The sequence below is a fragment of the Narcine bancroftii genome, chromosome 3, assembly GCF_036971445.1.
Source record: "Narcine bancroftii isolate sNarBan1 chromosome 3, sNarBan1.hap1, whole genome shotgun sequence".
NCBI classification, from domain to species: Eukaryota; Metazoa; Chordata; class Chondrichthyes; order Torpediniformes; family Narcinidae; genus Narcine; species Narcine bancroftii.
In genome coordinates this window covers 326,843,000-326,854,727 of record NC_091471.1, presented here as the reverse complement: position 1 = coordinate 326,854,727, position 11,728 = coordinate 326,843,000, and the positions used below count along the sequence as shown (strand labels likewise).

Genomic DNA, 11,728 nt, shown 5'->3' with positions numbered 1-11,728 from the left:
GCCAAACTCCTCTGACCTTCTCATTAGTTCACTGCTACACTCTCCTCCTCCTGCATCACCAATATACTGACATTAACAACCCAGCACACTCGTGCAATTACCCCCGGGCATCATAACACTAACATCATTAGCGGTGTCTGGCACCACGCCTGACGGGGGGGGGGGGGGGGGGGGGGTAAGTATGAGACCGTGATACCCTCTCCTCTCCATAAACCTTCCCCCATTCACTCCCCTCCTCCCCTCACCTCCCTACCCCCTCCCCTTCCTCCTCTGTACCCTTCCCCTCCTCTGCCTTGCCTCCCTACCCCTCTCCCCTCCCACCTCACCTTCCTCCTTCCCCTCCTCATAGTCCTCCCTTTCCTGGAACTCTGCCTCCCCCACGACTTCTCTCCCATCTCTCCCTCACCTTCCTCCCACCTCGTTCTCCTTTCCCTGCTCCTCCCTTGTCCCCTCCCCCAACCAACGTGGTCCCGACACGGGCCGCTGCGCATTCACGACGTAATCCCTCCACCTCCCACCCCACAACTGCCACCGTGACGTGGAGTCACGCAGACGCCGTTCCAAGGGGGCAACTCCTCGCCTGCGCGTGCGACCCGGCACGTGATCCTTTCCCGCCGAACTCCGGCTCCGGGCTTCGAGCGGCAAAAGCCCGGAGACAAGATGGCGACCTGGGGTGAGGGTCACCAGCCCGGCGGGGCGTTGGTGGGGTAGGGGAGGGAGCTGAGGGGATGGGGGAATGAAGGGGAGGCGGAGGCAGAGGGAATAGGGGAGGGGAATTAAGGGGAGGCGGAGGCAGAGGGAATAGGGAAGGGGAATGAAGGGGATGGGGGAATGAAGGGGATGGGGGAATGAAGGGGATGGGGGAATGAAGGGGATGGGGGAATGAAGGGGATGGGGGAATGAAGGGGATGGGGGAATGAAGCGGATGGGGGAATGAAGCGGATGGGGGAATGAAGGGGATGGGGGAATGAAGGGGATGGGGGAATGAAGGGGATGGGGGAATGAAGGGGATGGGGGAATGAAGGGGATGGGGGAATGAAGGGGATGGGGGAATGAAGGGGATGGGGGAATGAAGGGGATGGGGGAATGAAGGGGATGGGGGAATGAAGGGGATGGGGGAATGAAGGGGATGGGGGAATGAAGGGGATGGGGGAATGAAGGGGATGGGGGAATGAAGGGGATGGGGGAATGAAGCGGATGGGGGAATGAAGCGGATGGGGGAATGAAGCGGAGGCAGAGAGGAATGAGAGGGAGGCGCAGGGGGGATGAGGGGATGGGAATGAAGGGGGCAGAAGGGGGTGGGGAGGGAATGAAGCGGGATGAGTGGAGATGGGAATGAAGGGGATGTGTGGAGAGGGAATGAAGTGGGATGAGGTGGAATGAAGGGGGGATAGGGGAGGGGATGATGTGGAATGAAGGGGGATATGGGAGGGAATGAAGGGGATGAGGTGGAATGGAGGGGGAGGGGAATGAGGTGGAATGAAGGGGATGGGGAAGAGGGAATGAAGGGGATGAGGGTGGAAGGGAGGGGGAGTATGGGGAAGGTGATGAGGGAGAATGAAGGGGAGAGGAACAGGAGGGAGGGTATGGGGAGGGAAATGAGGGAGGAATGAAGGGGATGGGGAAGAGGGAATGAAGGGGATGAGGGTGGAAGGGAGGGGGAGTATGGGGAAGGTGATGAGGGAGAATGAAGGGGAGAGGAACAGGAGGGAGGGTATGGGGAGGGAAATGAGGGAGGAATGAAGGGGAGAGCTGAGGGGGAAGGGGGTGAGGTGGGAATGAAAGGGGAGGGGATAAGGAAATGAGGGAGGAATGAAGGGGGAGAGCTGAGGGGGAAGGGGGTGAAGGGGAATGAAAGGGGAGGGGATGGGGAAATGAGGGGGGAATGGGATGAGCGGGGATATGGAGATGAGGAGGAAGGGGATGAGTGGGGGGATATGAGGATGAGTGGGGGAATGAGGGCAGGGATGAGTGGGGAGGGGTATATGGGGCATGAGCAGGTGGAGGGGATATGGGGGAATGAAGGGGAAGGGGATGAGGGAATGAATTGGGATTAGGAGGTGGGGAAATGAAGGGAAGGAAGATGAGGGAAGGGGGAATGAAGGGGATGAGGGGAGGGGGAATGAAGGGGGAAGGGGATGAGGGGAGGGGGAATGAAGGGGGAAGGGGATGAGGGGAGGGGGAATGAAGGGGGAAGGGGATGAGGGGGGGAATGAAGGGGGAAGGGGATGAGGGGAGGGGGAATGAAGGGGGAAGGGGATGAGGGGAGGGGGAATGAAGGGGGAAGGGGATGAGGGGAGGGGGAATGAAAGGGGAAGGGGATGAGGGGAGGGGGAATGAAGGGGGAAGGGGATGAGGGGAGGGGGAATGAAGGGGGAAGGGGATGAGGGGAGGGGGAATGAAGGGGGAAGGGGATGAGGGGAGGGGGAATGAAGGGGGAAGGGGATGAGGGGAGGGGGAATGAAGGGGGAAGGGGATGAGGGGAGGGGGATGAGGGGAGGGGGAATGAAGGGGGAAGGGGATGAGGGGAGGGGGAATGAAGGGGGAAGGGGATGAGGGGAGGGGGAATGAAGGGGGAAGGGGATGAGGGGAGGGGGAATGAAGGGGGAAGGGGATGAGGGGAGGGGGAATGAAGGGGGAAGGGGATGAGGGGAGGGGGAATGAAGGGGGAAGGGGATGAGGGGAGGGGGATGAGGGGAGGGGGAATGAAGGGGGAAGGGGATGAGGGGAGGGGGAATGAAGGGGGAAGGGGATGAGGGGAGGGGGAATGAAGGGGGAAGGGGATGAGGGGAGGGAGAAGAGAAGGATGAGGATGGGGAGGGTGTTTCATCTTGTATTCATATGTGTGTGAGTTCCTGACAACACATGGATGAAGGAAAAGGTTCATTATTTTAAAGTTGTTGTAAACAGCACTGAGGCAAGCCTCCATTACAGATCTCACATACTGTGTCTCCAGCTCTCTTTCAGCCCCCTGCTGGCAGCCAAATCTTTCTTTTCTTTCTTTCTTTGGCTTGGCTTCGCGGATGAAGATTTATGGAGGGGTATGTCCATGTCTGCTGCAGGCTCGTTTGTGGCTGACAAGTCCGATGCGGGACAGGCAGATACGGTTGCAGCGGTTGCAAGGGAAAATTGGTGGGTTGGGGTTGGGTGTTGGGTTTTTCCTCCTTTGTCTTTTGTCAGTGAGGTGGGCTCTGCGGTCTTCTTCAAAGGAGGTTGCTGCCCGCCGAACTGTGAGGCGCCAAGATGCACGGTTGGAGGCGATATCAGCCCACTGGCGGTGGTCAATGATTTCCTTAAGCAGTCCTTGTACCTCTTCTTTGGTGTGCCTCTGTCTCGGTGGCCAGTGGAGAGCTCACCATATAACACGATCTTGGGAAGGCAATGGTCCTCCATTCTGAAGACGTGACCCACCCAGTGCAGTTGGGTCTTCAGCATCATGAATTCGATGCTTGCGGACTCTGCCAGCTTGAGTACTTCGATCAAGGACTATAATCAAGGACTTGCTATTGGCCATGCAAACATGATCACTATCATTACAATGGGAAGGGGAGAAGATGGGGAAAGGAGGATGAGGGGAGAGAATTGATGGGGAGTTGGATAATGGGATGAGGGGAGAGAAATGAGGGGGAGTTGGATGAGGGGAGAGAAATGAGGGGGAGTTGGAAGAGGGGGAGTTGGATGAGGGGGAGTTGGAGTTGGATGAAGGGGAAAGGGATGAGAAGGAGGGGATAAGGGGAAGGGAATGAGGGGAGGAGGGATGTTGGAGATGGAGGAGGATGAGAGGGAAGGGGCATGATGTGGAAGGTAAAGTGGGGAAGTAAAGAGGAGGGAAGGTGAAGTGAGGAAAAGGAAGTTGGGGAGGACATAGGGAGAGGGGTGATTGGGAAGAGAAGGGGAAGGAAAGAAGAGAGAGGTAACTGAAAGAGTGAAAGGGGAAAGTGCGTCAAAAAGGAGGGGGAAACTGAAGGGATGGGAAAGGGGATGGGGAAAGGGAGAGGGGAGGGAAGGGGTAGAAGGCAGGAAAGGGGGAAGGTAAAGGAGGAGGGATTGGGGAAGAGGAAGGAGAGAATGAAGAAAAGAGGAGGGATAAAAGTGGGGTGAAGGGGAGGGGAAGGGAGAAGAAGAAGTGGATAAGGGGAGGGGAGAATGGGGAAATGGGAAGAAATGGGAGGCTACGAGGCCAAGGGAAAGGGGGGGAGGTAAAGGGGGAAGAGAGGAGTGGTCAAAGGGAGGGGGAAGAAGGGGATGGGGTAAAAAAAGGAGAGGGGTAGAGGAGGAATGGGAGGGTGAAGTGGAAGTAAAAGGGAAGAAGGAATCCTTATGATGAACAATTCTGTATCGGAAGAAAAATATCAATTTTTTTGCTGTCAGCAGAGAATCTGCAGCGAAGGCCCTCAATTGCCCATTGTAGTCTATTCTTCAATTACTTTTCTCTGACAATGGGTTCAACAGATACTTGCAATTGCTTCCTAACACAAAGGGTGGGTTTCACTTTTTTTATATTTTATTTATAATTTTTAAATCATATAACATTCATACAGAAAGTATATAATTGAATTAAAAAAAACAACCTCCCTTCCTCATCCATCCCACTAACACCCACCATCCTCCCCCTTTCACCTACTAAGAAAGAAGAAAGGAGATCATCACTTTAAAACAAGATTCAACTTTATAGCTGTGGAAACCGAAACACCACACTGGAGCGGATTGAGAGATTAGATCTTCAAACCAAGAACTTTTAGGCATGCTATCTTTTCTAAAGGAATACAGGATTTCATTTCAGTATGCCACTTTGCATTCCTAAAACTAAATCGGATTTCCAGGTGATGGCCAAACATTTTTTAGAAACAGCCAAAAGCCACTTTCAGGTGGCCACAATACCCGACTGTAAAGCAGCCTATTGTACTCCTATGCGGCTGTCGGGTGGCCACCTGAAAGTGGAGAACTCGGCCAGGAGGTTTACCTAATCCTTCTGTAGGTATAATATCCTGCTCCGAGAACCCCCGTTGCACCTGAAAGCAGCTCAGGCAAAGCTGCTAGCAGCTTTCAGATGCCTAGCAGCAGGCAGGTTGTTGACAGTCAGCTGGTGACCCGCTGATAGCCACCCTCCCCGCTGCCAAAACCTACCCTCCCTGCTGCCGACACCTACCCTCCCCACTGCCTGACAGACCCCTGATGTCCTGTGCTGGCCGCTCCAGTCCCATAGTCCTGTGCTGGGGGGGTGTGTCAGGCAGCGGGGAAGCGAGCTGTCAGGGAGCTGGTAGGCGAGCTGCCAGACGGCTGTCCCTGCCCAGACTCAGTAGCTGGCGTTTACTCTGCAACCCCTCTCCCCGCTTCAGACCTTTCAGGTAGCAGAACACCTCCTTCAGCGCTGCCACCTGAACGGAGCTGCGTTCTCCAGGCAATTCCACCTGAAAGCGGCTAAAGCTAAACGTAGAAATTAAATTTGATACATAGTTAATCTTAATCCTAAAGCAATCGACTTACTATTCACTAATAAAAAACAACAATCGATCAAACAGAAGACTCACTTTTAATACTTTCTCCAAAAATAATTTAACTTGTATCCAAAAAGTATTATCTTTAGAAAGTCAAATGTAAAAAAGTACCTATCTCTTCTCCACATTTAAAACACAAATCTGAAGAAATTAAATTAAATTCCTTTAATTTTTGAGGGGTTAAATATAATTTATGTAGAAAATTATATTGTACTAATCTATATCTTACATTTATAACCTTAGTCATTCTATCCTTATATATATTTCTCAAAATATTTTCATCTATCTTCCTATTTAAGTTAGATTCCCATTTTAATCTTGATTTGTGAACATTTAACCTGGACATTTTATTTTGTAATGACTTATACATTTCAGAAATAAATTGATTTGTTTCTTCTTTGGTAAGTAATAATTCCAAAGCAGAGTGTCTAGGTAATTTTAAACTATGACCTAATTTTTCCAATAAAAATGTTTTTTCCTGATAATAACAAAAATAGTATTTCTAGGAACTTGAAATTTTTCCTTCATCCAATTAAAAGATACAAACTTCTCTGCTTCAAAACAATCTTCAACTTTTTAAATCCCCAATTGATTCTATATCTTTAAAAACTGACTAATAATACCTAGTGTCGCCGAAAATGTTCTCCCAGAATCACAGTGCGGCTTTCGCGCAAACAGAGGAACTACTGACATGGTCTTTGCCCTCAGACAGCTCCAAGAGAAGTGCGGAGAACAAATCAAAGGACTCTACATCACCTTTGTTGACCTCACCAAAGCCTTCGACACCGTGAGTAGGAAAGGGCTTTGACAAATACTAGAGTGCCTCGGATGCCCCCCAAAGTTCCTCAACATGGTTATCCAACTGCACGAAAACCAACAAGATCGGGTCAGATAGAGCAATGAGCTCTCCGAACCCTTCTCCATTGACAACGGCGTGAAGCATGGCTGCATCCTCGTACCAACCCTCTTTACTATCTTCTTCAGCATGATGCTGAAACAAGCCATGAAAGACCTCAACAATGAAGACGCTGTTTACATCCAGTACCGCACGGATGGCAGTCTCTTCAATCTGAGGTGCCTGCAAGCTCACACCAAGACACAAGAGCAACTTGTCTGTGAACTACTCTTTGCAGACGATGCCGCTTTAGTTGCCCATTCAGAGCCAGCTCTTCAGCGCTTGATGTCCTGTTTTGCGGAAACTGCCATAATGTTTGGCCTGGAAGTCAGCCTGAGGAAAACTGAGGTCCTCCATCAGCCAGCTCCCTACCATGACTACCAGCCCCCCCACATCTCCATCGGGCACACAAAACTCAAAACAGTCAACCAGTTTACCTGCCTTGGCTGCACCATTTCATCTGATGCAAGGATTGACAAAGAGATAGACAACAGACTCGCCAAGGCAAATAGCGCCTTTGGAAGACTACACAAAAGAGTCTGGAAAAACTAATCTTATACTCCTCCCTATTAACTTTAATTTCTTTAATACTAAAATCTTGCCTTATTGAATGTGCCAGTGGTTCAATTGCTAAAACAAATAATGCAGGAGATGAAGGACATCCTTGACTAGCCGATCTGGTTAATGAAAATGAAGAGAAACTTGTCCATTAGTAACTACTCTAGCCAAAGGATTTCTATAAAATATTTAATCCAATATTGGCCCAAATTGAAATTTTTGCAAAACCTTAAATAAATAAGTCCATTCTAATCTATCAAAAGCCTTTTCAGCATCTAATGATAAAACTAATGCTAAATCCGATTGCTTCTAAGAGGTATGAATTAGACTAATTAATTTAGCTATATTATCAGCAGAATATTTTTTTAATAAATCCCGATTGATCTAAATGAACCAATTCAGGTAAATATTCATTTAATCTATTAGCCAAAACTTTAGCAACAATCTTATAATCAACATTTAATAATGATATAAGCCTATAAGACTCCGGTTTTAATAAATTTTTCTTTCTTAGGTATTACTGTTATTACAGCATTTGAAAATGATTGTGGTAATGAACAAGTTGCAATTATTTGTTTTAATAAAGGCATCAATAAGTCTTTAATTTTTAAATAAAATTCAGACATAAACCCATCTTCACCAGGAGATTTACCATTTTGTATAGAACTTAAAGCCTTAATAACTTCTTTCAACATAAATGGAGAATCTAAATCCTTTGAGTTTGGTGATTCAAAGATGGAAGTTGAAGCTTCTGTAAAAAAAATCATTAATTTCTCCTTGATGATTGAGATGAATATAACTTAGTATAATACTCTCTAAAATAATCATTTATGTCCTGAAGTTTATGCAATTTTTGAATTTTTAACAGCATTAATAGTTCTTGATGCTTGCCCCATTTTCAATTGCCAAGCTAATACCTTATGTGCTCGTTCTCCTAATTCATAATACTTTTGTTTGGTTCTATCAATTAATTTCTCAATGCTATAAGTCTGAATTAAATTATAATGCAATTTTTTATTTATCAATTCCAACCTCTCTTTTTCAGATGGGATTTTTTTGTAAATTTTTTTTCAAAATTGCTATTTCCTTCTCTAATTTATCCACTTCTTTAAGATAATTTTTCTTAATTTTAGTCAAATAGCTTATTTGGCCACATTCATAAAAATCCAGGATTCTGAATAAATTTAACAATTTACCAAAACAAATCTACCAACAGGATCAGTAACTGTTGATTGTAATTTAAATGCAAATTTTTTATTAATTAAAATAGCCACTCCTCGTGCTTTAGAATTAAAAGACGAAGCTATAACTTGACCAACCCATTCTTTAACTTTTGTTATTCCTTCTCAAGTTAGATGAGTTTCCTGCAGGAAAGCAATATCTACTTTCAACTTCTTAAATATGAGCTAAAACTCTCTTCCTTTTAATTGGATATTGAGCCCGTTCTCATTAAATGTTATGTAATTCAAACTATGTGTTGCCATAATATTTAAAAAATACTCAACTCTCCTCTCCACCACGGGTTGTCCCATCTCTACAGCCAACTTTCAAAACATCATCTCCAAAAATAGAAAGAAACCCCAAATAATAATAAAATAATTTTAACAAAAAACAAAAGCTAACTCCCTTAATTATGAGAAGTGGCATGAGGTCTCGGAAGAGGAAAGCAGAAAAAAAAAGTCGCCTCCCCCAGAAATTTAATTTCAATCAGTCAATCAAGAAAGGTAAGTTTCTTCAAGGTCTCTATTGACTTGATCATTGTCAATTTCAACTTGAACCTCAGTCGGCTTTCTTCCTGCTGGAATATCTCCCTTTCATTTTTCTTGATTCCCTTCTATTTGTTGAGATGAATAACATTGTCTTCCCTTCTGCTTATTATTAGGCACTTAATTGGCAAATTCCAAAACTTCAGATTCATTAGCAAAAAATTGATGTTGAAATTGTTCATAAAAACTTTAAGAACTGCTGGGTATCGAAAACCAAATCAATATCCTTCCACAAAACTGACTTTGCTGGGTTAAATTCTTCTTTTAACAATTTAATTACTCAAATCTGCATAAAAGAATACTCTATTATTCTGAATCATTAAGGGGCTTTGTTGTTCCCTGGCTTTTTGAACTGCCATTTTCAAAATCATTTCTCAATCTTGATAACGTAAACATTTAATCAAAATAGAGCATGGCGGTTGTTCCGGATAAGTTTTTTTCCTAAATGCTCTATCAAGTTCCAAACCATTTGGAAAATTCTCTGGTCCCAATATTTCAGGCAGCCAATTTTTAAAAAACTCTATTGGATTAGTGCCCTTAAAGTCCTGAGACAAACCAACAAATTTTACGTTATTTCTTCTACTCTGATTTTTCAACATATCAACATTTTGCAATCATTCCTTCTTATGAATTTCTCATGCTGTAAAAGAATTGTCTATCTTATTATCCTTACATTCTTCTACCTCCGTGGCATTCCTGAAAGTCTTCAAATTTTTGAATTTTAATTTTATCAACAGTTTTATTCACTTTGCCATATCTGTTTTCATACATTCATTTCTTCTCTAATAGCTCCCAGTTGAGTAGTAAAATCTGCTTTCACTTCTGCAAAATTTGTATCCATTTTTTCATTGATCGAATCAATTTTTTCCAAACTTTTATCAAAAATCTGGATCAAAAGGTTATGGGGTAACTTAATATGCATCCATTTTATCTTGAATATATTTATCTCCTTATTCTTCTGATTCCTCTCCTTGTGATTGTGGCACAAGACTTTCCTCTTCCACTTCTACCTCCTCTGCTTCTGCAGATGTAGCCAGTGGTTGAAACTAAACGTGCTTTCTGCTTGGCCCTTGTTTGACCTGCTACCATAGTAAATGTCAGTTCTGCAGGCTCCGACTCAATCACTTCCGCAGTGAGCATGCGCGATGACCTGTGCATGCATATTGATTCTATAGTCATTTCTGTAGTTTTCTTCCGTGCTCCAGCGCCATCTTCTCCAGCTCCCCAAGAAGGTGGCACTGGAGTTTGAATCCTTACCCGAGGAGGTTTAGTAGATCAAGGCTGGAGAGGAACCAGGATCAGAGGCTGAGTCTTCAAGGTAGGCCCAGCTTCTTCCATCACTGTAACATCAGTTATAGTGGAGTTTTTTTTGCAGTCTGCATCCTAGATTTTTTTTTGCAGCCATCTTTTCAAACCTCTAGAAGAGTTTTAAAATTATTCATTATTTTTAAAAAATGTTTAAAAGTCAGGTATTAAATAATTCTGCCAGGAGAGGCGTTTTCCACGTCTTCTCTCTATGCCATCACACCCCACCCCCCCGCCGGGTTTCACTTCTGAAGGGGAGCCACACCGCTGCCAGGAAAAAGAGGGAAAAGGGTCAGAGCCACACATTAGTGTCAGAGTCAGGGTAAGGGTGTTAGTAAGAGTGTTAGGGTTTGGGAGTTGGGATTAGGTTATTAAAGTTGTGGATTAGGTTTGGGGTTCTTGGGTGTTCGGGTTGTGGTATTCGGGTTAGGGTGTTCTGGTCAGGGTTTTGTCATCAGGGTTTAGGATGGGGTTAGGATATTCATGTTAAGATATCAGGGCTTGGGGTATTAGGGTTAGAGTTAGGTTCTCGGTTTAGAATATTAGTTTTAGGGGTGTTGACATTTTGGTATTTGTATTAGGGTGTTCGGATCAGGGTTAGGGTTAGGTTGGCATTTTGGGGTTAGGGTGCTGAGGCTAAGGTATTAAGGTTTGGGTTAGGGTTCATGTAAATGCCCTCTAATAAAATGTTATGTCTTTAAGCAGGGCTGAAGGCTGGCATAAAGATGGCAGAAGGTAAGTTGAATCCTGTTGCTAAGTAGAGCTGAGTCAGGGTTAAGTTGAATGGTCTGATGCCATATATAGTGAAATACAATTGGGAAAAAATTTGGTTTTGAATGTTCTCCAGACAAGTCAATGCATGCTTAAGTGCAGCAAAATATGCAGTGTGTGATGTAACAGGAACAGTTCAATTAAAAATGTGCAAGGTCAGCGTCAAAGAAAATAAATGGTGGCACTTCCAGAGCTACTGTAATAGCAGCACTGCCACACGTGTGGTCACAGAGAGGGAGCTGACACACAGAGATCCCCTGCTGGGTCCTACAACCTGGTCCATGAGGCCTGTTAATGGAGCCAATGGTGTTTTATTTTAAAATCCTACAACAGCTGAGTCTGCCCAAGATGGTGGTGCCTGTGCTGGGCAGTGGCATTGAGGGGTTACAGACTCCAGGGGAGCAGTGGACCGGCACAGGACATCAGAAACAGGGAGAACACCCCCCTGCCACAGAGGAGAAGGAGAGGCAGCATGACCACAACAGCAGACCAGCAAGGGGCTCAGCGACTGAGGGACCAAAACAGGCTGCGGGGATTTGTGGTCAGAGGAACTTCACAGGCTGTGGGCTGCTGGAGATGGGAACTGGGTATTGGAGTCGAGATTTGAGAGGGCGCCGAAGGCAAAATGGAGCTTCAGGGACTAAAGACTTTCCGATTGTGTTAGAGATTTGCAGATGAATGAATTGGGAGTGTCTGCGGCTGCAGGAGCACTGGAGGTGAATCCACAGATGCTCTGACTCTGAAGGGACTCTCTTTTTCTCTTTCTAATTTAAAAAATGATAAATTTAGACATACAGCACTGTAACAGGCCATTTCGACCCACGAGTCCTTGTACCCATTTACACTCAATTGACCTACTGTTATATTTCGAACTGTGGGACGAAACCAGAGCCCCCAGGTAAACCCATGCAGACACGGGGAGAACGTACAAACTT

At 45.7% G+C, this 11,728-nt stretch overlaps 1 protein-coding gene across 6 annotated transcripts in view; it reads left to right on the top strand.

Moving 5' to 3' along the window:
- Positions 1-359: 359 nt before the first annotated feature.
- Positions 360-11,728, top strand: part of LOC138759135 (synaptonemal complex central element protein 1-like) — an 89,922-nt gene continuing 78,553 nt past the window's right edge. For 2 of the 6 annotated variants that reach the window (XM_069929106.1, XM_069929107.1), the window contains exons 1-2: positions 372-673; positions 10,728-10,757. In XM_069929106.1, coding sequence (XP_069785207.1) covers positions 661-673; positions 10,728-10,757 — 43 coding nt within the window. In that variant the 5' untranslated portion in view covers positions 372-660. Of the gene's footprint in view, positions 674-10,727; positions 10,758-11,728 lie in introns of all 6 variants that reach the window. The other 4 variants (XR_011354640.1, XR_011354639.1, XM_069929108.1 and 1 more) reach the window with 4 other exon arrangements.